General features: G+C 41.8%; 4 protein-coding genes across 6 annotated transcripts; 2 read left to right on the top strand and 2 right to left on the bottom strand.

Moving 5' to 3' along the window:
* On the top strand, nucleotides 1-9,985 carry LOC121742176 (polyadenylate-binding protein-interacting protein 7-like). 2 transcript variants are annotated; one of them, XM_042135233.1, is made up of 7 exons: nucleotides 1-337; nucleotides 1,076-1,984; nucleotides 2,228-2,660; nucleotides 2,773-2,843; nucleotides 8,434-8,558; nucleotides 8,704-9,002; nucleotides 9,399-9,985. In XM_042135233.1, exons 2-6 carry the CDS (start codon nucleotides 1,208-1,210, stop codon nucleotides 8,990-8,992), a joined length of 1,695 nt encoding a protein of 564 aa, XP_041991167.1. In that variant the 5' UTR covers nucleotides 1-337; nucleotides 1,076-1,207; the 3' UTR covers nucleotides 8,993-9,002; nucleotides 9,399-9,985. The 2 variants fall into 2 exon arrangements, with proteins under 2 accessions (XP_041991167.1, XP_041991166.1); XM_042135232.1 differs by lacking the exon at nucleotides 9,399-9,985 and having other exon boundaries at nucleotides 2-337; nucleotides 8,704-9,364.
* Nucleotides 9,986-13,574: 3,589 nt separating this feature from the next.
* LOC121810714 (transcription factor HY5) lies at nucleotides 13,575-15,842 on the top strand. The gene is made up of 4 exons (XM_042211465.1): nucleotides 13,575-13,803; nucleotides 14,271-14,445; nucleotides 14,692-14,848; nucleotides 15,386-15,842. Exons 1-4 carry the CDS (start codon nucleotides 13,707-13,709, stop codon nucleotides 15,428-15,430), a joined length of 474 nt encoding a protein of 157 aa, XP_042067399.1. The 5' UTR covers nucleotides 13,575-13,706; the 3' UTR covers nucleotides 15,431-15,842.
* A 690-nt stretch (nucleotides 15,843-16,532) lies between these two features.
* LOC121742318 (adenine nucleotide transporter BT1, chloroplastic/mitochondrial-like) lies at nucleotides 16,533-19,462 on the bottom strand. The gene is made up of 3 exons (XM_042135425.1): nucleotides 18,492-19,462; nucleotides 17,297-17,458; nucleotides 16,533-17,225 (listed from the first exon to the last, which is right to left on the bottom strand). Exons 1-3 carry the CDS (start codon nucleotides 18,987-18,989, stop codon nucleotides 16,752-16,754), a joined length of 1,134 nt encoding a protein of 377 aa, XP_041991359.1. The 5' UTR covers nucleotides 18,990-19,462; the 3' UTR covers nucleotides 16,533-16,751.
* Nucleotides 19,463-19,859: 397 nt separating this feature from the next.
* Nucleotides 19,860-23,798, bottom strand: LOC121741819 (putative ATPase N2B). 2 transcript variants are annotated; one of them, XM_042134743.1, is made up of 14 exons: nucleotides 23,630-23,798; nucleotides 23,229-23,365; nucleotides 23,029-23,168; nucleotides 22,781-22,926; nucleotides 22,581-22,660; nucleotides 22,193-22,450; nucleotides 21,899-22,009; nucleotides 21,689-21,811; nucleotides 21,368-21,489; nucleotides 21,221-21,290; nucleotides 20,946-21,038; nucleotides 20,737-20,864; nucleotides 20,494-20,635; nucleotides 19,860-20,113 (listed from the first exon to the last, which is right to left on the bottom strand). In XM_042134743.1, the coding sequence occupies exons 1-14, from the start codon at nucleotides 23,727-23,729 to the stop codon at nucleotides 20,003-20,005; spliced, it is 1,761 nt and encodes a 586-aa protein (XP_041990677.1). In that variant the 5' UTR covers nucleotides 23,730-23,798; the 3' UTR covers nucleotides 19,860-20,002. The 2 variants fall into 2 exon arrangements, with proteins under 2 accessions (XP_041990677.1, XP_041990678.1); XM_042134744.1 differs by having other exon boundaries at nucleotides 23,229-23,303; nucleotides 23,630-23,768.
* Nucleotides 23,799-24,688: the final 890 nt, after the last annotated feature.

Genomic DNA, 24,688 nt, shown 5'->3' with positions numbered 1-24,688 from the left:
CAAAAAGGGAATAATAATAATATTGGAGGAATAGGGCGGAGGAAGAGAGAAATGAAACGGAGTAGATAGAAAGATAGAGAAGATGTAGAGTAGTAGACACACCCCTCTTCTCCTCTGCTTCAGTTCACAGCCTCAAGAATCGTTAAAAAATATTAATTTGTAAAAAGGGGTATCGACGAGTTGTTTTCCCAATCAATAGTGATGTTTGAGGACTAACTGTTTTCTAAAATTTCACTCATTTTAAGCTCTGAATCTTTACAAAATCCCATCATTTTCCTTTTTTGTGTGGTTATGGATGCATTCGACATGGTTTCCTTTACCACAGGGCTGCGCAAAGGTATATTCAGATAGAAATCTAGATCTTGTTTTATGCGCTGAAGAATGTTCGGATAGGTGCCTTTTCATCTCCTTTTTTGTATGGCTCAGATTTTGAGAGATCTGTGATGACAAGTTTTCTGATTGAAGTTTAAAGCTATTTGTGCCTTTTCTTTGATCGATCTTGTTTTATTGTTTGGTTGCTGAAATATTTAGAATTTTAGCAATATTTAAGGTGTGCTGTTTGTAGTGTGTTACTCCATGACTGATGATGAATTTGTTAGCTGTCTGTAGATGAAAAGGTTTTCAATTTTGTGTAACTGATATTTTCATTATATCTGTAATAAAGATAGTTTTTGGTTACTGTTATAGTGTGTGCCTTTTTATATGTAGTCTTCTGTATGTGTGTGTGTGTTTGTTTGTTTTCGTCTCTGGTTTTCTAAATATAGTTGTTCTTGCCTCTCAAAAGAGGAAAAATAACTCAAGTTCATTGGATGCTTGTGTTTTTATTACAGTTCATTGTATAAAACTGTGTTTTCATTTCAAGATTCTGTAATTGTTTTTCCAGTAAATGCTGGTATATACTGTAATGAATTGTGGACTCTGTCGCATCACGAATCCGTGTTATTCACATGTCGTTGAACATGTTATATGATCATTGTTTGTTTGTGCTTTTGTGGTTTCTAAAAGAAGGAAAGTGTGAATTTTCAATTTTGTCCATCATCTAACTTGCTAATTTGGGTGACTTATTCATTTGCAGGGTTTGGGTGATCCACATTCAATGCTAGACTTCAGTTGTTCAATCAAGACATTTCTTTCCTTATCTCTTTTAAGTGTAGATGGTAGAGCCATTTTCTGTTTATCTGAAACTCTAGAGTGAAACTAAAATACAATGTACTTGTCGGGAAAGGGACCTTCTTCTGGCGACAAAAATCTTGGTTCTTCAAAACTAACTTTGAACCCCAACGCCACAGAATTTGTTCCATATTTTCTAAGGTCGCCTGTAGCTGGCTCTAACGGTGCTGAGGCATCCTCAAAATTTGTTACCTCCGCAGCTCCTGGCCCGGGGAAAGGAATATTAGACAGAGTAGAGTCATCAGCCTCAAATGACTCTGATGATGAAGCTCAGCAATACTGGTGCAATCAGCTCCCTGATGATATTACTCCCGACTTTAAGGTCATGGGTATCGATGATAATCAAGGGGCCAATAGCTTATCATTTTCAAGCCTATCTTTGACTAATGCCAACGAAAGTTCAAGATTTTCTTCTTCAATAGGTAGTGGTTTTATGTTGAAGGAACAACAAGGGTTATCTCTTCGCTCTGTTAATGGAAACAATCATGCTGAACAACTGAGATATCCAGTCTCTTCCTATGGGAAATACCTGTCGCCTACAAGCTATCATTCATCGCTCTCTAAGCCTTGGGACCAACAGATTGTCGGCAACGATCAACTTGTTCTAAGAGAAGGAACTGATGTTGGGAATCCAAGACATGGTCTTGTAGCTGACATGTCAAGTGAGCAATTAATGCTGGATAATTCGGATGTGAGCCCTCTAGAGTTCCTGGCTTCACATTTCCCTGGTTTTGCAGCTGAAAGTCTCACAGAGGTTTATTTTGCAAACGGAGGCGATCTAAACCTAACAATTGAGATGCTGACTCAGCTTGAGGTATGGATGCAATGTTATGCATGCATTCTGTAAATTATGTCACTACGCTTAAACAATTAGAATGCTTAGCCTACCAATTTCAGCCCAAACATTAGATATGGAAGTTTACTATCATCAGTCCCAACTTGATGTATTGGTTATAAGTGTCAATTAGTTATTCAATACTAAAAAATATTTATCTATAATTGATGTATAAACATATTTCTTTGTAGAATTAAGTGTATATTGCTTTGTGTTTTGCAGCTTCAGGTTGATGGTGGCTTGAATCAGACCATGACTTCAAAAACTGTATCTGCACCTAATCTTAATTCGATGGATTTTCCTGCACTCTCTGTGATAGATGGTCAAACCGAGTTAGTTATTCTCCAAAATGGCAGTGCCTATTACTCTCCAGAAAAGCAAGGCTCTTTGCTGTTCAGATCCAATTCCTTTGTTCCATCAAGGGGTGCTACCGATTTTGCTTCAGCTGTCAGGAAAATGGTACCTCAAGATTCAAGCATGTGGAAATACGAGAAAAATGGCTCTTCAGATGCAAGCATTGGACAAAGCCGAAACTCCCAAGTACTAGCAAGCTCATACAACAGTGGTCAGGGGAGGGGCATCTATGGTGATAGGTTCCAAAGCCGAGGATCAGCCCGCTCATCTCCTGTCTGGCTTGAAACTGGAGATGCAGTTGGTAATGATCATAGGAAATGTTGCTTTTCCAGTTTTGCATTCTTTTTAATATTTTTAATTGTAGGAGTGTGTATTTTGCAAGTATATATGCTTTAACTTTGTTGAGCTGGCAGCAAATATGTACTCTGAAATGCGGGGGGAAGCTCGGGATCATGCACGCGTGCGCAATGTATACTTTGAGCAGGTATGTCTTGTCGGCGGATGTTTAAAGTTGGAATTCAAAGAAAGAAGAGATGAAAAACAAATTGATACCCTTTTGTTACGTGTCTTGATGGATAGAACTATGCTACTATTATCTTTGTTTATGTGCGGACTAGGGGTGCAATGAATGGTTTTGTCTGACTGTATGTGTTAAGGAGTAAAGGCTGAATGGTTTGGTGGAGCACGAGATGTACTCTCTTAGATATATAAACCCACAATCACACACACTCAACTATAAATATCAGTGGAAAGAAACACACTTTATTGCTTGAATGCAGAGAACAGAATAATAATCCTCACTACGGAGGCCTACGACAACAGTCGTCCAAATAAGTGATCACCTCAAGAGATACTCTATTCTCCATTGCGTCCCTATATTTATAGACTGTAGAATAATTGAATTACAAGAAAATAGGAATTAAAATAGGAACTGCCGATACTTCCTTTCGAACTACTCCTCTGCTTCTGTTTCACCTGCTTCCCCATTTTTCTCCCCTGGCCAAACTACTCCCCTATTTCCTCGGTGGTATACCTTCCAAGCTCTGACCGTATCAACTGCCCCACCCGTCAAAACAGCCTTGTCCGCAAGGCTGAAGAAAGGGAACTGTCCCTGAACATCCGCCACGTCCATCCACGTGGCTTCATCATCGCTCATCCCGAGCCACTTGATGAGAACCTGGCCAACCGCCTCGCCCTCCCGCTGATCAGTTCGAGTTGCCAGCACCTTGTCAGGTAGAAAGGAAGGGTCAGCTTCCACGAGCTCGTTGGGAAGAGTGGCCTCCGGCGTGGCCTCTCCTATGGCCCCGTTTGAGGAGCGAAACGTGGAACACAGGGTGAATGTGGGCCGAGGCGGGAAGCTGCAGGCGATAAGCCGTTGCGCCGATGCGAGCCTAGATCCGAAATGGTCCGAAAAAAACGTGAGGCCATCTTTCTGTTGCGGGAGGTGAAAAGGGTGGACTGCCGATGGGGACGAAACTTCACATAAACCATGTCTCCTACCACAAACTCCACATCCCGCCGCTTCTTGTTAGCTTAGGCTGCCATCCGGTCTTGCGCCCGCTGGAGATGGTGACGCAGCAACTCCAGCGCGTCATCACGAGAGCGAAGCGTGTCAATGACGGCTTGGGCTCTAATTTCTCCCGGTAGAAACGTGTGCAAAGTAGGAGGGGGGCGACCGTAGACCACTTCGAAAGGGGTCATTCCAGAGGCGGAGTGGGTGCTGGTGTTATAGCAGTATTCGGCCCAAGCCAACCACTTATTCCATTGCTTTGGCCTGTTCGACGAGAAGCAGCGCAGGTACGTATGTAGGCAACGGTTTAAAACCTCCGTTTGTCCATCTGTTTCTGGATGATAAGCTGAGCTCATCTTCAACTTAGTTCCTGTTGCACGAAATAACTCCTTCCAAAACGAGCTCAGGAATATAGGGTCGCGATCGGACACGATCGATCGTGGTATGCCGTGGAGGCGAACCACCTCGTTGGTAAACAGGTCCGCCACCTGTCGGGCTGTGAAGGGGTGGCGTAATCCGATGAAAAGCCCATACTTAGATAGGCGATCAACGATGACGAAAATGCAGTTGAATCCTCCGGCTCTTGGCAGACCGGAAATGAAGTCCATGCTAATATCCTCCCAAATCCGAGATGGAATCGGAAGCGGTTGCAAAAGGCCGGTTAGGGACTTGGAGTCGGCTTTGTGTTTCTGGCACGTCGCGCAAACCGCGACGAAATGTGAGACCCGCCGCATCATCCCGGGCCAGGAAACATTGGAAGCCAGTCGACGATAGGTGCGGTATGCGCTGGAGTGACCCCCTGCCGGTGTGCCGTGGAACTCCGCGAGTAGCTTAGGTATCCACGGGGAGTGGGGAGGAACTACAATCCTCCCTTTGTAGAAAAGAGTGCTGTGCACCAGCTCGTAATGTGGTGAGGTCGGCTGCCCCGACTCCAAGGCCGATTTGATTTTTAGCAGTTCCGAGTTCGACGGTAAATCTGCCTGAATGGACGACCATTCTGGCCAAGATGGGAGGGATATGGCAGAGAACTCCATCGGCTCCTCATCTCGCCGGGAAAGGGCGTCGGCTGCTTTATTTAGCTTGCCTTGTAGATGATCGTAAAGTCGTAGCCCAATAATTTTGATGCCCAATTCTGTTGTGCCGGGGTTGCAAGAGGATGAGCTAAAAGCTGACGCAAGCTGCGTTGATCTGAATGGACCACAAAGCGGCGGCCTAGCAAGTATGGTCGCCAGTGATGGATGGCGAGGACGAGGGCCATGAGCTATTTTTCATAGGCAGATTTTGCCAACCATCGAGCTGCTAGGGCCTTGCTAAAGTAAGCAATCGGTTGATGGTCTTGCATTAGTACCGCCCCTAGTCCCCGGCCTGAGGCATCTCACTCAATCACAAATTCTTTAGAAAAGTCCGGCATTTTTAGGAGGGGAGCCGATGTTAATGCCGTCTTGAGTGTCTCGAATGCCGAAGCCGCTGCCGGTGGCCAGACCCACGCTCGTTTAGGAGGAGAAGACAACGGCTTCTTCAAGAGTTCCGTGAGGGGCGCTGCAATTTTGCTGTAGTCGCGGATGAAACGGCGGTAATATCCGGTCAGGCCAAGGAACCCGCGCACGCCCTTCAAGGAGGACGGAATAGGCCATTGGAGGACCGTTGATATCTTGGCCGGGTCCATTTTAACTCCCTCGAAAGACATGATGTGTTCCAAATATTCTACGTTGTCCCGACCCAAAAGGCATTTCTTTGAGTTGACGATGAGGGAATGAGCGTGCAAAACCTCAAAAACTTGGCTAAGGTGGCTCAGATGATCGGTCCAAGATGTGATGTAGACTAGGATATCATCGAAGAATACCAAGACAAACTTGCGCTGCGCCGGTCTGAAAATGTCGCTCATGAGGCTTTGGAAGGTAGCTGGGGCGTTTGTGAGACCAAACGGCATCACTAGGAATTCGTAATGATCGGAACGGGTTCGAAACGCGGTCTTTGGGACGTCGTCGGCTGCCAGATTTGGTGATAACGGGCCTTTAGATCAATCTTGCTAAACCACTTGGCCCCATGTAGTTCATCCAACAATTCTTGTATCACCGGAATGGGGTATTTTTCAGGAACCGTCCGCTTGTTTAATTCTCGGTAGTCTACGCAAAACCTCCAAGAACTATCTTTCTTGCAGACGAGGAGTACTGGGCTGGAGAATTGGCTAGTGCTTGGCTGGATCACGCCGGAAACCAACATCTCAGCGACAAGCTTCTCCATTTCGTCTTTCTGCATATGATTATATCGATAGGGGCGAACTGAGACGGGCTCCGTATCTGGCATAAGTGGTATGCGTTGGTCAGTTCGGCGGCAGGGAGGCAACCCGGCGGAGGCTCTCGTGATGGAGGGAAACTTCCCGATCAGCTGTAGTAGTTGATCCTTGGCGTCACCGAGGGAAGCGAGCCACGAGACCTCCAAAATTACATCGATGTTCCGGAGGGGAAAGACATAGCAAGAAACCATGAAGTCTTCGTTCTCCATTGTAACAGTGACTCCCTTGCAGATTCCAGCCGCCCGTCGCGTGGAACCATCACCTAGCACCACTGAATAGGGCGATGTGGGGGTAATAGGTAATTTCAGCTGCTGGGCACATTGCTCGGAGATGAAGCAATAGTTCGCACCGCTGTCCACCATTATCTTGATCTGGTGCGAGCCAAGCTGTCCGAACAGCTTCATAGTGTTAGTCGTATCCAGCCCATTTAAGGATAAAACGGAGAGCTCTGGTTTGCTCAAATTGTCCAGCGCCGCTGTCTCCTCGAACTCGGAGTCATCCATCGGTGCCTCGTTGTCCTCGCAGATGAGGACATTAAGAGCCTTGGGAGGGCACTTGTGAGTCGGGCTAGACTTAAGGCCGCACTTGATGCAGTGCCAGCCGCTATGTGCTTCCTATACTCCGTGGAAATATTTCGGAAACGTTTGGACACTGGGCGGGAGGATCCTTTGGAAGAGAACTGAGAGGGGGAGTTCGAGTACCATGTGGAGAACGAGCGTCTCTGCTGACCTGTGTAAACGGCCGGTGAACCGTGGGATGGGGCAGGTGCTGACCGTGGAGGTTGATGTGATGCCAGCATGTCGATGTCCAAGGCTAGTTCGACGGCGTCCTCATACGAAGTGATCTTGGCGGCCTTCATCTGGAGACGAACTTCAGGGCGGAGGGCTGCCATAAAAAACCCCAAATATTGGTGGCATAATATATCCGGTACTTGCGCAGGACGCGCTTCGAAAGCCGCCACATATTCAGCGAGGGAACCTGTGTGTCGCACTGCAAAAGCCTCATATTCGTCCAAGGTTCCATTCCCCCCGAAACGTTTCATTAACTCCCGTGCGAACTGGGCCCACGAGAGATCTGGAACCCGTTTCCGAAGCAGCCGGTACCAAGGAAGGGCTGCGCCCGCCAGGGCCACTATGGCGACGCCCATCCGATTCTCGGATGCCGTCTCCGAGATCAAAAAATATTGCTCCGCCCTTGCTAGCCACGCGAGGGCGTCAATGCCGCCAAAAGTTGGCATTGGCGACGTTGATTTGTTGCCGGCTGACACCGAATTAGATTCCCGATTTTCAGAGGATGCACCGTCTTCCGGCGTTGCTTTGGACATGTGGTTGAGGGCCGCGAAACCTGCACGCATTTTCTCTATCATGGAGTCGAGTTTTGACCCCAACGCCAAGACCCGTTCGTCTGTCTGCTGGAATTGGACGTTGAGTTCTTCATTAGCCTTCTCCAAACAGTCTAGGCGTGAATCTCCCTGAGAGTTGACCATTGTTCACCGCACCAGTTGTTAAGGAGTAAAGGCTGAATGGTTTGGTGGAGCACGAGATGTACTCTCTTAGATATATAAACCCACACTCACACACACTCAACTATAAATATCAGAGGAAAGAAACACACTTTACTGCTTGAATGCAGAGAACAGAATAATAATCCTCACTACGGAGGCCTACGACAACAGTCGTCCAAATAAGTGATCACCTCAAGAGATGCTCTATTCTCCCTAGCGTCCCTATATTTATAGACGGTAGAATAATTGAATTAGAAGAAAATAGGAATTAAAATAGGAACTACCGAGACTTCCTTTCGAACTACTCCTCTGCTTCTGTTTCACCTGCTTCCCCATTTTTCTCCCCTGGCCAAACTACTCCCCTATTTCCTCGGTGGTATACCTTCCAAGCTCTGACCGTATCAGTATGCTTCCCTAGATGGGAGCTCGAGTTGTGGAACTTGTGCAATTGACTATGTTTTCAGTTGTCTTTTTTTTCAAGGTTCATCATTTCTCTTTGGGTGGGTGGGTGGGGGGTTATGAATTTGATCTGGCTATTTATACCTGTAGCTGTGCCTCCTGTCTCTGTCATGGAATTGAGTGTATTTCAATTCATATGAACCCATAACTACTCAGCTTCTTTAACTTCTCCTGCACACTAGGAACTTTTTCGGGAATGCTTTTGTAGATGAGGAGTTTATATATCACTTTCGAATCCTCTATATGAATCAGTAACCACAGTGTGCTTCCATTGATCATATCTGACATATTCAATGTGAGATTAGGCACGGCAAGCGTACCTCGTTGGTAACAAGGCCTTAGCCAAGGAGTTGAGCATTAAGGGACAGCTGCACAATGTGCAGATGAAAGCAGCTCATGGGAAAGCACAAGAAAGTATTTTTTGCCAGAGGTTCGTTGTTCTTTGATCATACGAAAGCTTCCCTATGTTATAAACCCAAATATTATTGTCTTGTTCCTGTATTATTACCTAGTTGAAAACTCTTGTACTATCTATTGTCCATTGTTGCATGATCCATGATTCACTATTTTTGCAGGAATTCAGACATTCAAACCAACGGGAGGGAACAGATGATTGATCTGCATGGTCTACACGTGAGTGAAGCTATTCATGTCCTCAAGCGTGAACTGGCGGTGATGAAGAACGCAGCAAGATCGATGGATCAAAGACTGCTTGTCTACATATGCGTAGGAACTGGTCACCACACAAGGGGGGCACGCACGCCTGCTAGACTCCCGACTGCGGTTCAGCGCTACTTGCTGGAGGAGGAGGGCCTCGATTATTCAGAGCCGCAGCCGGGACTCCTCCGAGTTGTTATATACTGAAACGGGGGAGGTATAGGATATTTTTGACACTGCATTACTCAGAAAATCTATCCTAAAGAAAAAATGGAAATCTGTTGTATTTGTAAATGGGGAAAAAAATGGTACTACTTGTATAATTTTGCAGAGATAAAAAAGAAAATACGTAAAAAAAAAAGAAAAAAAGGGAAGGATGGATGGGGAAAGCAGATGTGTGTAAGATAACTGTGTAGTTGGCCGAACCGTAGCAGGATGGTTTTTTGTAGTTATCAGATACATTGATCGGCCTCTTTTTTGTTGTTTTGGTCTTATTACATTTTTTGGTTTAAATGTGCAGATGTAAACTGATAGAATTGTTTCTGAAATTTCTGCAATCATTTATCTCATCTTTGACCATCTGCTTCTTGTTTTTCTTATTGTTTATGATTAGATGATTTGGCGTGCTTTCAAGTGAACCAAGATGCAGGGAGTGAATTTTGCATACCGCTGGCCACTCTAATACCAGCATTTTGCATATGCCAAGATGGCCTTCTTTGGGCCGAATTTTGTCCGGGGTCATGTGTAGAAGCAAGCTCGGGAGCGCAACTCCCTTGAGTTGCCATTCCATGCCGCTGCACTTAAGTTATCCTTGATATCTCTTTTGTTCATTCTGTACAAAGTCATTAAACAAAACATCACTCCAAAATTCAATCCAACGTCAAACAAAAACAAATCTACCTAGCTAGCCAGGGACGGACCTAGGCCGGTTCCAATACTCACACCATAGCTGTCTGTGTCTGCGCTGTAAACATTATTTTACAAAAAGAAGAAAGGATGAAGGGGAAGGAGAGAGAAGAGGGACAGAATTAGAAAGTAATTATAACAATTAATTTACAGCTGCGTGGGTCCTATATGGATTTGCATTTTACCATGTTTATTTAAGACATTATTGGAGTCCTACTACTACAATTTCTACTGTAGTTTGTTTCGAGAGATTGGGAACAGTGGATATAATCAAATAATTTGCATTTTTTTTAATTTTTGGAATGATACTTCTATATGCTAATTTCCTTGCATTTATAGTATAATATTGTATTGAGTTAATTTATACGTAACAAATTATTTTACATATCTCCAAAATATCACACTTAATGTGTATCTATGTTAACGTATAAAATGTTAGTCAAAATCTTGTTAATTTATTTGAAAATAGAATATAAAATTATGAATTTTGTATTTTTGTATTTCAAATTCAATATGTAATTGTGTTTTCATCATTTTATAAATTTTTAAAATAAATAAAGGATGTAAGAATAGTATTCCCTCTGTCCCACAAAAGGAGGTAAGAATAGTACCCTTTCTGTCAGATAAAATAGTACTCTCTCCGTTTCATAAAAATATGGACAATGGATATGGCACGAGAATTAAGACAAAATTGGTAAAGTAAAAGAGAGAGAGAAGAATGGTATGGTAAATTAAGAGAGGAGGAGAATGATAGTTAAAGTAGTGTAAGTGAATAGTGAGACCTACATTATTAAATTGATATAACTTTTAAAAAATGGAATGAACATATTTTTGTGGGACGAACGAAAATGGAAAGTGCACATATTTTTATAGGACGGAGGGAGTATGTAATTGTATTTGGACATCCTTAAATAGCAAACTGAGGCCATTTTTCGTGTGCGAATGAAGTATTATTTTTTACTATAATTTTAGCATCGGCTTATTCAAAGTTCTAGTTCCGTCCTTATTCATGGATAAGGGCTTTTGTAAAAAAATTTACATAAAATTGGTATAAATTTAAAAAAATACAAAGAAAAAAAAATCATGTTTATTAGAGCATCTCCAGTGGGCGGACATCCCACTCGGACATCCACTAGGACATCCCAAAAACACCTCCTGCCACGTCACTAGGACATCCCACCCCACTGCCACATCACTAGGACATCCCATGCATATCCGCCCTTCCCATCGCCCTTCCCACTAGGACATCCCGCAATAAAAAAAATCATAAATTCACAAATAAAACAATTTACGTTTACGGAAATAAAATTTGACCGAGAATACGAACGGGAAAAATTAACAACTTTATCGGAAAAAACATACATGATTCGAAAAAAAAATTACACACTAATAAAAAAAAATTCATACATTATCACGTCAACCCCTCCGAGTCCAAACCTCTTCGATAATATCCTGCTGAAGTCGAATATGGGCATCTGTTTGCCGCATGTCGGCAAATGCACGCAGCCGCTCGACCTCTCCATGAGGTACCCCCATATTCACATTCGCGGTGGCCACGCCGTGACTTGGACCTGCACCCGTATCATCTTCATTGGTCCACTGAGTCAGTTCCGCAGCTTCATTTTCGACAATCATGTTGTGCATTATGATACATGCGTACATGACATCGCCGATGTTGGGAATATACCACTGCCGTGCAGGACCCTTCACTACCGCCCACCGACTCTGGAGCACACCAAATGCCCGCTCCACATCCTTGCGCGCTGCTTCCTGACGGCTCGCAAAGTATGTCTTCTTTTGTCCGATCGCATGCTTGATTGACTTCACAAAGACGGGCCAGTTTGGGTATATCCCATCTGCCAAATAGTACCCCATATTATGCTGGTTGCCGTTGGCGACGAAATTGATGGCGGGACCAACGCCATTGCACTGATCGTTGAACAGGGGCGACGACTGGAGAACGTTGATGTCGTTGTTGGACCCGGCGACTCCAAAATAAGCATGCCATATCCACAACCGGTAGTCAGCTACAGCTTCAAGGATCATCGTGGGATGCTTGGCTTTGAAGCCGGTAGTGTACATCCCCTTCCAGGCGGCGGGGCAGTTCTTCCACTCCCAGTGCATACAATCTATGCTGCCCAACATCCCAGGGAACCCGTGCACCGACCCATGCATATCTATCAGCATCTGGCAGTCTTCGGGGCTCGGACTCCGAAGATACGGCTCCCCGAATATCGCTCTCACGCCCGCGCAAAAATTCTGCAGACACTCGACTGCTGTCGACTCGCCAATGTGGAGGTACTCGTCGAACATGTCGGCCGCGCCTCCATACGCCAGTTGTCTGATTGCGACAGTGCACTTCTGCAAGGGCGTGAGTTCGGGTTTGCCAGCTGCATCCTCTCTGATCCTAAAAAACAGGTATCTACTCTCTAAAGCACCCACGATGTGCAGAAACAGCGGACGATGCATCCTAAAGCGTCGCCGGAATAAGGCTTCCCCAAAACGCGGTTGCGGAGCGAAGTAGTCAGCATACAACCGAATATGTGCAGCAATGTGGTCACGGGGTACTTGAGTTCGACGATGGATCGGCCGAGGTACCGCCGCCTGCTGCCGCCGCTGCAACCTCTGTTGTAGCAGCCTCTGTATAGCACCTGAAACAGCGACCTCCAACTCATTCTCGCTATCACTTTCACTAGACATTCTAGATATACTTGAAATTATAGATGTAGAGAGAGAAACTTGTTATTAACGCAAGTGGTGCGAATGAAATAAAATTCAACGAGCCGTATATATAGAGTTTCAAAACAAAAAAAAATAATAATAAAAACGGGACGTCCGACCGGACGTCCGAGTTGAAGCCACAGTGGCGGACGTCCGCCCGCCCGTCGCCGGGACGTCCGAGGACACCCGACGTCCTCACGGGACGTCCGTATCCGACCTCCGACCTCCCAACGGCGGACGTCCCGTCGCCCTTCCCGGTGTCCGACCGGACGTCCTACCGGAGGGGCGCCATAGGAGATGCTCTAGGGCTTAAGCCATTAGTCATTAGTCATTTGTATGTGTATCCGCCCATGACAAAACATAGACCATAACTTAAAACATTCATTTATTTTTGAATTTTGTCCTTAATTTTAGATAAATTCAAGTAAATACTAAATATTGTACTAATGCTTAGTTTGAAATCGAGTGTGCATGATCCGAAATTGATTGAATTGGATTAAGTTGACATTCCTAATTGTAAATTACTTATCATCTAGTTATTAGTTTCTCTTCCGTCATTACTATGATCTCATCACCCTTGCATTAATATGATCTCAGATTCTCAAGTAGTACACCTCTGTCACGGATAATTCGTCTCACTTTGACCAGACATGAGTTTTAAGAAATGTAATGAAAAGTGAGTTGAAAAAGTTAGTGGAATGCGGGTCTTATTTTTATATATTAGTTTTATAATAAAATATGAGTAGGAATGAGTTAGTGGAATATATGCTCCACTATAAAACAAATGGTAAAAGTGAAATGAGACAAATGATGTGGAATGAACCGAAATGAAAAAATAAGACAAATTCTTTGGAACGGGGTGAAATTTCAAATTCAGAGGGGTCAAAGCAAAAATTACATTTCTCCTGACCAAAAATAGAGTATACTGTGGTCCCAATTCAATGCACCTACTCCAACAAATCACAACTGTCTGATCACAATTATAATCGGACGGATTAAACATCATCACGTTACCGCCTCATCGACCTTTGATTAATCGAGCACGTTATGGCTCAAACACGGCCACGATCGTTGCTTCTGCCTCGTCGGATTAAGATCTATCTAACGGTTACTGTAGTTCAGAGCTTCACTCTTTTCTGTTTTTTTTTTCTCCTTGCTTCACTCTTTTCTTGTCTCTCCAACATTTACGTCCCGCTCTTTTTCTCTCTGAATTACCACTCATCCTACATTCTCTCTCTCTGAAACAAATTTTTTATTTTCTCTCTCCTGCCGCAATTTTTTATTAGTTGGAGAGATGCAAGAGCAAGCCACGAGTTCTATCGCCGCCAGCTCTCTGCCTTCTAGCAGTGAGAGATCTTCTAGCTCTGCCCTTAACGCTGAAGTTAAAGAAGGTATTATTTGGATTTGCTTCTCAAAACTCATTTTTCCTTACCAAAATGGATTCTTTTTAAGTTTTTTTGCTACGTGCTGCATTAGTGAGATGGCTTCACATGATGCTGTGTACTTTAGTTTCTACTATCTCTGAATGGTTTTGGTTTTCACTTTTCATTAAAAAGAAAGTTTCAGTCTTTGCTCTCTGATAATAGCACCGTTTGATCTCTCTCTCTCTCTCAAGAAGAGTAGAGCTCTTCTTCTTTGCTCTTAAACAATACCACTGTTTGCTTGTTGTAAATCAAAACTCTTTTTTTTTAGGTTGTAGTAAGATCAAAGATCGTAGCTTAGAATGAGTCAGCGATGTTGATCAATTTTAGGAAGTATGTGAGATTGTATTATTCGGATTCGGGTGCATTTCGGTGAATTATAACGGATCAAAGAATATACTTTGTACTCCTCATTTCAAAATTGAATCTTGGTGAAGGAATGGAGAGTGATGATGAGATCAGAAGAGTGCCGGAGATGGGTGCGGAGGCAGCCGGCACGACAACCTCTGGCCGGGATGGAGGTTTGTTAGCGGGGCCCGCTCAGCCGTCAGCTGCCGGCTCGAAGAGGAGAGGGAGGAGCCCTGCTGACAAAGAAAACAAGAGGTTAAAACGGTATGTTAAGTAATTAAGGCGTATCCTTATCCAATCATATCAAGCCATGTCATCTCTTGTCCGAACATATTCTTTGGGTCCCCTCAAAATTAGGATGAGCTTAGCCTTATTGTGATGGGTATTGAAAACAGACTAGTCATGCATTTGGGCTGTTTAGGGACTTAAGAGGTTTTTGTCTTGGTGCTGTTGGTTATATGTCAAGTGCATTTTGGTAATTACGCTCAATTTTTATTTTTTTGGTGTAAGGCTGTTGAGGAATAGAGTCTCAGCTCAGCAAGCGAGGGAGAGGAAGAAGGCGTATTTGATCGATTTGGAGGCTCGAGTTAAGGAGTTAGAAACTAAGAATGCTGAGCTTGAAGAGAGGCTCTCCACTTTGCAAAATGAGAACCAAATGCTTAGACAGGTACAAGTTTGATTTTTGCTGCTTGCTAGTACTATTACTCCTACTTTGTTCAAGAATACCTTGTTTTCAAGAAACTCGTAGAACAATTTGAGCTCGTGTATGTGTTGTCACAATGACTTGCTCTTCATGTTTTTGCCTAACCATGGGGATTTGAAATAAGGCATTGGATAAAGTATAACCTTGTGTGATTCATTGTTCAAGATACATGAAAGGTTAGATAGCTTATCGAATGGGAATATGTAGTATAGACATTGTACGCAGCTCGATTCTATTGCCTTCTATCCGTGGACTAAATGTTTTAGTCTTTTGAAGTTGAAAAAACTTAGATCCTATGCCTATAGTGTCTCGTTTGTCATGTCGTTCATTGTCTCTATTAGAAATCAAAATTCTTTTTGCCATAGTGTTTAAAATTGTTTGGAAGATGTTGTGAATGAAGAAGTCATTCATTGTGAACGGCTCTTTGTGCTTGAGAAAAGCATCTTGTGAATACATCACCCAGTCACGCGTTCTTACTCCTAAATCGGATACAATTTGCAGATACTGAAGAACACGACTGCAGGAGCGCAAGAGGGAAGAAAGTAGGAATGTGATGTTCAGATGTTGGATGTGAAGAATACAAGTGAGAGGGTGATGAAGAGTTTCCCTTCAAGGCAATGCTGCATTGGATCTTAATTCACTCTTGTCATGTTGAGAAGGGGTTGATTCTGTCGAGCTAGCTTCTTCTCCGGTTGATGATGGTGTGCAGTTAGATTATTGTAGAATGCATTAGCTGCTGCTAGAACTTGAGTTGTTGTATGTAAGTTGCTGCTAGAGAGAGGAGGTTGCCATGGATCATGGAATGAAATATAGTATGTTGCCATTTCCCCTTAACATCCAAATTCAAGAAATTAGAGCTCTTGATGTATGACATGCTTGCTCGTTCGAGTTTGTAGATGTGAAAAAGATGCAGACATGCCTAAGATAGTATCTTATATACATATGATGTGTTTGTTTATGTGGTAAACAAACATATTTACATTTTGTGATGCACAAAGAGATCAGGACACTGATGGAAGACATGAGGGACGAGCCGGGCTCTAGGCCCTTTCCCAAGGCAAAGATGGCTGGCTACAACACTACGAGATTCCTGCTCATTTGTTTAGTTTCCTTGCATTAGAGCTTCTGTTGCAAAAATACTTTCTTTTCATTCTTGTAGATTGAGATATTGTTGGGAAAGTCGGAGGATTTCAATGAACAGGATGGCAGAGGCAAAGAGTAGAATGACAGTACATGTTTATGAAGTCAAATCTAGGTAAACATAGACTAATCTTGTCGGTGATGTCTTTTATGATAATCAGTAACTTTTTTTTAAATTAACTAAATTACAAAAGGGCTCGGACTCGGCACCTAATGCAATAATGTCTAAGCTCCTTGCCGCTAGGACAAAGGCTCTGGACTTTATGATAATCAGTAACTATAACTTAGTACTATGTAGAAATTGGAAACCATGTTAGTTTTGATTATGCTTTCTGGTATAATATCTAGTTAACATTATCTAAATTCAAGCCTTTTTAGGCTTATTTTCAAGCTTTTGAGTTTTGGAAACTTGCTCGAATTGGATCCATCTAGTTGATTGGTATTAACCATTGGTTGAGCTCCATCACATTACAAAAAACAAAAGGGTTAAATGTAACAAAACAAGGTCGACCCAAAAATACCTCATTTACACAAAATAAGTTCAAGCAAACAGAGAACAAAAAAAAAAACAAAAAAAAAACATATCGATTCTCATCTCAAAAACATACTACAATTCCGAGCAAATATTCCTACACTAAAACAAAATTTGTAAAGAAACCTGTAAAAATGTCAATTGACATGGTTAAACTTAAACCCCTGAGGAATTTATTCTGCAAAACAGATTTCCCTATGCATCCTCTTCTTTCTCCACCAAAATCTTCTTACATGCTTCATAACACATGAAAGATATCCCAGCAGCAGGCACCAGCTTCAGACAACTCGGGCCGAGCCCTTTGTACAAACCTCCTATCCCATCTCGTTCGAGGATGCAGGCGAGAGCGTGCAGCACGTTCTTGTACACCTGCCTCCCGCTCACAGCCCCTACCTGCATGTGCTTACGCGCAACTTCAAGAGGGAACGTGGCAGTGCTAGAAATAGCGCCGGCTGCTGACCCGATCAAGAGTGTTTCTATATTGCCAATCTTTTCTTCTTTGAAGACTTTCCTGTAGGCTTTCCGTAGAGTGTCGTACGCACAGTAGTTGGTGGCAGCATAAGGAATAACTCCAATGAGGCTTGGGGCGAGGCCTCTGTAGAGCTCTCCCGGACCACCCTCTTGCAGTATTTTGACAAACGCATCCAGCAGACCGTTGTAGACTCCTGTCTGTGAGCGAGTAGCATAAATGGTCTGGAAATTGAAAACAACTTCAGATATGAAGTATATTAGTTACATACCTGTATGGTTAGTCGAGTTTTGAGTAGCTCGAGGGGGTAGGTGACCAGTGTCGAGGTGACCCCAGCTGAGGCGCCTGCGACTAGAGAAGGAGGAATGGGTAATTTGGGCTGTTCACCGGGTTTTGAAGACAAGTTCTTGTTGACAGTATCATAAACAAATAACTGCAACAGAAAGTGTAGTTTTCAAGAAAGGGTAGAGCAAACATATGATTCAAGGTTATGTGTAAGAGCAAACATATGCACATCAGCACAAGTGTTTATGGTGCTCAATATTTAGCAGGAAACAGTGCTTAAATCTCCAATCGGTGAAAGCAAATAAATTAAATAGTAGTAGGACATATTGAGGGAGATGATCATATCTTTTGTCAAAATTAGACATGAAAAAAAAACGAATTCAGCAGAGCTAGGAAGGAGTACAAAGCAACTAAAAAATCATATAAATAGAAACAGAAATATCAGCAAGGTCCAAAGTTATAAAGTGACATGATTTGGTTTGTGAATGATTTTGCAATTAGATTGAAAATCAAGGCATATATAACCAAGGGGCTGGGAGCTGGATATAGGTAGTTTCTACTCGGACATGAAACAACATATTCCACTTTAGAGAGTTTTCATCTCGAGAAAACCTACTTATTGTTGCGTAATAGGTCTTGCTCTCTAGAGAAACTGTGAACTTGATCTTGACACAGAAAATTGGAGTGCTATGTGGGTAGGAAGATTGTGGGATTCCTAGAGAACATACAGAACTCAGGGAGGAATACAATAACAAGAATAAAATTAAAATCTACATCATGAGAGTAACTTGTATACCGTGTGACCGTGTCAATGTGAAACTGCTAGAGATTTTTAAGCTGCCACAGTAATCGACAGATTCAAGTACATAAGATGTTGCAACTTCACCCTCTTAAATCTCATTTTTTCCAACCTTCACAAAATACAAGATTTACAATTCAATACATATACCACAGTGATAAGATACCTATTTATACACCTCATTATATAAACCATTTAAGTGCCCAAACTCAGTAGCGTATCTCTACAAATTAAGTACTTCAAGCTACAGCGTTGCTGAATGCACTGCAGTAGCAGTATTTACAATGAACACCAGCTAACAACAAACCATGTAAAGCTTAAAAAACAGAGAGACTGGAAATCAAAGTTGAGACAATCGACGACGTCCTATAACTCCTCTTACCTCTATGGCTTTGCTCGGTGCAACACGAATCACATTAACAAAATTCCCTCTAAACAATCCTTTCCATCCATCTGTTTGCATAATGTTGTTGAACACCTCAGTTGTGGAATGCCCACTGCTACCCACCATCAAGTGAGTCCTAATCGTCTCCAAAGGAGCAACAACAGTCCTAGAAACCGCCCCAGCAATTCCACCACTAACTAACCTCCTTAATGAGGGATTAGGGATCTTAATCTTTAGCTTAAGCCCTCTTTTTTTCTTCTTTTTCCCCAAGCCATTTTCCTCTGGCAATGAAACATATTTCAGTAGAAAATCAGCACAGGGTAATTTCAGACCCCCATTTCCTTCATTTCCCATTTGGACAGAGGCAAACAACCCACCACCTGGATGAAAGTTGCAATCTTGATTGCTCCAATGAAGGCCCAAATGAGAATCTGATAAAGTCCTACTACCTTTCTTGAGCGATAGAGATTTCATTTCTCCTCTACCACCCATCATTCAATATCTCCAGAAACCTAGAAGCAGAAAGAGAAAAACTGTATCACACAGAGTTGCCTTGCTTCTCTGTGCGTGTGATAATTTCAACACAAAACTTCATGTTTCGAGGAGGAATGATAAAGGTAACGAGGGAAAAGATTCGATTTTGGGCAAATGGGTTGGCAGAAACTCCATTGTTAACAACTGGTTAGGTGAGCATATAGGAAAATATTCTAAATCTTCGTTAAAAAATCGAGATAGTAGGCCTACCTAGGGGAAATAGTGTAAGATGGTACATCAGCAATCATATAATTATAATATGGATATAGTAATTAGATATGCTATGAATGTAAGAATCTAAGTTTGATGGATGGATGCGGAGGTATCAATGAAGTGTTCTTTTATGTGAGGAACAGAAAAAAAGGTGAGGTGGGACTTTGTTCTTCCCTCTTCACAGACTCACATAAAATGAGGGGATGAATTTTTCCTGTGGTTAATATCTGCAAGTTGCAGAGTCTGATTTTGTTGCATTAATAAGATACTATCTCATACTACTACTACTACTTTAATATTACCATTACTAGAACTGAAAATGAAATGTCACCATTTGTTGAGATTCAAACTATGTTAGTATATTTACAATTTATTAATATGAATGTCACTGTTACAGTAATAAATACTAGTATTAGTATAATTGTAGTGCAAGCCATTTGGTGTTTCGTATTAGGCCTTTCAATTTTTTGTCAAGTTATTTTGAAAGATTTAAAAATCAGATTATGGAAAACTAAACTTGAAAATAAGTCATTGTTGATAAGAGGCATCTGTCACACACACACACACAAAAGTGAACACACAATCTCAAATCATATGCTAAGAAGTAAGATCCTTCAATTCTACCATAAAAATACATGTATTCAAGAATCAAAAAGTTTTTATTCTCCAAACACTAATGAATGTATCTACTAATAGACCAAAATGGTCAGACAGTAGTTCCATAAATAAGAATTAGTAGTACATCTTAAGAAAGAACGGTATTATCTATGGATGCCCATCTCTGAACCTTGTTCCTTTCCTTGGTAATAAGGATGAATATAGCGTATGCCTTCAAGGTATAACGGCGACTGCATTTCAATCAGACGCGAAACCTGCAACAATTCAACATCTTTTAGATTCTAGCAGCACATAGTGATCAAGAATCCAGTCAAATAAATAGGGAGTAGCATTTTGAATCCATGAAATCAAGAAAATGGTTGCTCATCTGTTAACTTTTTGCAGATAAGAGCTACATTTCCAATTCACTGCATTTTGTGTTTATATGTCTTCAAGAATGTATACATATTTATATATATCTACATATACCGTCATGTTCATGCTAGGTGTTTATCCGGATTGATGAGTTTTGGATATCTTCCTCAAGAAGAAGACAAGGACGTGATTCATGCTTATTTGCTCGACTAGAAACCGGATAAAAGGAAAAGAATCTCATCTTGGATGTATAAGGAACTGCAGAAGGAAATATACTCACAGCTCTTCTGAATGCAAACATCTCCTCTTGACCAGATAGAAGGGAAACTATTGCAGTGGCTGTTCCTCCTGAACTCACACTGCCTTCTGAGGAAACATCTCGTCTCAGTTTCGTGCTTTCTGTTTCTGTTTCAAATTGAAAGCTGCAAAGCAAAATGAAAACACAATCATTACAGAGTGAAGAAGGTTGAGGGTAGCTAAAGTGTCGATGAAGGGTGAAACGAAGCAATTCATGAATGCTTGCCTTTCTAAATCAAACAGCACACCCTCATCAGTTCCTTGGAATAGATCATCGATGGAAGCAGCAGCAGAGCAATACAGGCAACAATGGTGATTGTACAGTTCATCGACGAGGGTGATAAACCTTCTGGCCTAAAAAGGATGATTGTTTAGCTCATCAAAGCTTAGCTCAGAATTAATTTCTGTGAAGGTAATAAGACGAGAAATAGTTACCTTATCTCGGATACGCATACTCATAACAGGAATATCTGCAATGAAGACTGTATGGAAGGTTTTGGCGATAGCAATATAATCAGCTGCCCCAATCTGCAAGCGTTATGTGAGACTAATTACAGGAAAGGAAATAAGATAACTAACACAGGGGAAAAACCTTAGCACACCTCAATTGGATTCAACAAGTAGAATTTACAATGTAAGGTAATCTAGGCTTGATTTAGAAAAAGGTATAAATATATTGCAAAACATATGACCCGAACGTTGGAGCATACCGGTTGGCCACATAAATATTCAAATGTGAACCGTGCCACCCCGTTGCAGCTCTGAGGCACTTCCAATGTTCTGCCAAAATATGATTTCATCACGTATATCAAATCAAAAGCCAGATATATATTGATTAGTTCTTATCACTTTGGTACCTTCCAAACATCACCGGAAGAGTTTGAGAAGTAACCCTCTCTCCAGACTCTCCGACAATCTTGTTCCATATACTCTCGTATTCCTTCGTTTTGGTACTATCGAGAGGCCAATAGTAATGAGTCTGATCACTCACCAAAAGACTCAATATCAGTGAAACACATTTTAAGCAAGTCTATCTAATTACACTCTTCAACTACCAAGTTCAAGGTTGAACCTAAACTACTTGCTCGAGTTTCACTCATTTGCTCAATGTGATCATATATTTCACATAATAAAAAATTATACACCAATCGTATAGAATGGAGGTTACAAGTTCTTGCCTGATCAGATGAACTCAATGCTATATGACGCCGGTAATCAATTTCGCTTCCAATCAGAACATTTTCACAGTGATCCTCCATTTTAGCCAGAAGTTCTTCAAATATCTCTTTCTGCATGCCATCCTGAACGGGAAGAGATTTTTTTTATTTGTAGAGAATGAAACCGTGACAGGAGGGCCCATAATCTAGAAGATTTTAGCTGAGGCGAACCTGATTCAGATCCCTGGGAGCGCGATTACTTGTAGCGACAAGAACAGTTCCTGTGCTTAATAGTCTGCTCACAATTCCAGATAAGGCCACAATAGCAAATACATCAACTGTCTGTAGAAAGAAAAACAAACCAAGATGTTGAGCTTCTCAGCTCAGAGGACACAAACAGAGAAAAGATAGTGTAATGACACAATTAAAATTGTGCAAGTCCTATATACTACATCAAAGGTTTAAACATTACTCGGTGAGTTGCTTATGAGATAAATTTGGAGGGGGCGGGCACAGTTGTCAAACCTGTATTTCATCAAAGCATAGAATACTGGCTCCTCTTCGATGTCCTTGTGCATCAGTGAGAAACTTGTCGGCAACAGCTGGAAGAATATTTTTCATATTCATCTCTTGCTTATATTTCTCTTCTTCAACCAGCCATTCCTTAACTTTTGTATCAAATGGAAGATTCATAACCCAGTTGGAAATGCTAGATTGAAAAGACTCCTCCATCTTTCGACTCTTCCACACTTTATGCATGAGATCATGAATTTGAAGCATAGCCTGCCGATTTTAATCTTAGATGATCAGGATTTCTGATAAAACAAACTAAACCGTGCCACTTTATTATCTCAAGAACAGATCATCCATATATACTACTACAGTTTAGTGAAACATGAAAGCAAGCACTTGCCTCATGAAAATGAAGCCGTCTCCGATGTTGAACAATTCCCCCTGTGGCACTATAAAACATGTCCATTAGCATTGTCTTCCCTGCATGAGAAAGACTCCACCATGAAAATTCACAATTTGGAAACAGATCATGAAGTAAACTTAGATATAAGACAAAATCAAGCGACCATATTAAAGATCAAGTAAGATGAAGTAGCAAACCACTTCCAACATTTCCATAAATGTACAATCCTTTTGGGGCCGGAGGAGCGGTAGGACGCTGCCCAACCATCACATCTAGTTTCTTTTCTCTGTTCAGATATGACACCCACTTTCCCACGCCGGGCTCAACACTATCAGCACTTGTGCTACATCAAGACAAACTCCAATAATACAGGAATGCGGGAAAGAAACACCAGTAAAGCAGAGCTCAATACGAGCAATGGAGAGAATGGAACGGTTTGCCTCACCGTGACAGCCACTTGTTCATAAAACTCCGTCTCCTGCTCACGGTTGATGATCCACCACCCTGCTGTTTTGTCTTGGCCTCCTCCAACAATAGTCTCCGCCTCTCATTTTCCCGATTCTCTTCCCACTTAGCAAGGTTTGCCTGCAAAAGGACAGTAAATCATGGAGAAAAAGACGAGCATCATCTCAAACATAAGCTCACATGGTATTCCTCCATATCTCTCTCATACTGGTGGAGCCTCTGGAGTAGATTTTCGAGTTGGAACACAACCTTTTCCTGGTAAGAATCATGTTTCAACTTCCCTTGATTAACGAGACTCTTATAATAAGCAAGTGGTCCTGGAGGTAATTGAGAAGCAGATCAAACAAAAACCTAAGGAGATTCTTAGGGATGTGATAATTACATCCGAATTTGGGCACTTTGTTCATAACCACAATCACATTAAGGAATTATAAAAACCACAAAATAGCCAAACAGTAGTCTTTCTTCAACTGGACCAAATTTTCCTCTCATTTTGGCATACCCAATTCACACAAATAAAAAGACGCAATCAAAAGACTCGATATAGATGATTGGCATGCATAACCCAGAGCAAGACGCACCAGGATGGTTGGAGAGAGAAGAAGGTGGGCGATCGCAGTAAAACCTCGAATGAAATTTGGAGGGTTGGCATGAGGAAACAAATTTCAAGAGTTTTTTCATTTTCCAAACTGTTAAGAATTTGGTCTGAAAACAATTGGGTAGTTAATAAAGCGGCGATGCCAATGACAATACGCATTTAATTGTTTGTGGAAAGAAAGTTGTCCATTTACAAAACCAAGCAGTGCTGACGTGGCTTCCTATGAAATCAATAATTCTGTGTCCTCATAAATAAACTAGTAGTATAATCATTCTACAATAGTATAAACAAGAATTCATCTGATTAAACAACAGCATTATATTATAAACTTTGCAAAATGAGCATTAAAAATTTTAAATATCACATGTGATGGTCAACTGCCCTAGACGCCTCCTCGCCTCATTGATAACTCTCCAGTACATGTTCATGGATGACTCTATGACGGCACTGCACAAGAAGCAAATATTAGTGTAATAGCATATCAATAAATTGTTTCAACAAGCAGTGTTGTGTGAATGAATCACCAAACAAGTAAAAAATAGTAACTTGGTAAAACTTTAGCTCTATAAAATGAAACCCAAATGCAATTATGGAGTAACATCTATCCAATATGTGGGAAACAAAAGCGTGTTTACAAGAGCAATAAGCGCTGAATGAATTAGTAAAAAGCAGAAATATCTCTCAACTTACAATATGTACAAGTATCAATCTGCTCAGCTAGTTCTTTAATATCAACTTCAAACCTCTCTTGCACCTGCAACATAAAGTAGGAGACATGTATTAACGAGCAATTTCTACATAAGGACTACAAATCCTAGTGTGCACATCTGAATCAGAAGCAGAAGAAACAAACGCGATGGCCAGCCCCCTTCTTTGGTGCAAATCATACCCAGTGGAGATATAAGTGTCCGCAGAATATGGCATATCATAGTTAATAACTATATTAACCCTCTCTATATCTATTCCTCTTCCTACCAAATCAGTAGCTACAAATGCTGAGCTTGAATGGATTTTTTTTATGAAAATAGCAATATTCCATGAG

The sequence above is a fragment of the Salvia splendens genome, chromosome 7 (assembly GCF_004379255.2).
Source record: "Salvia splendens isolate huo1 chromosome 7, SspV2, whole genome shotgun sequence".
Taxonomy (NCBI): Eukaryota; Viridiplantae; Streptophyta; class Magnoliopsida; order Lamiales; family Lamiaceae; genus Salvia; species Salvia splendens.
The sequence above is the reverse complement of the archived record's forward strand: the minus strand, read 5'-3'. Positions and strand labels throughout refer to the sequence as shown.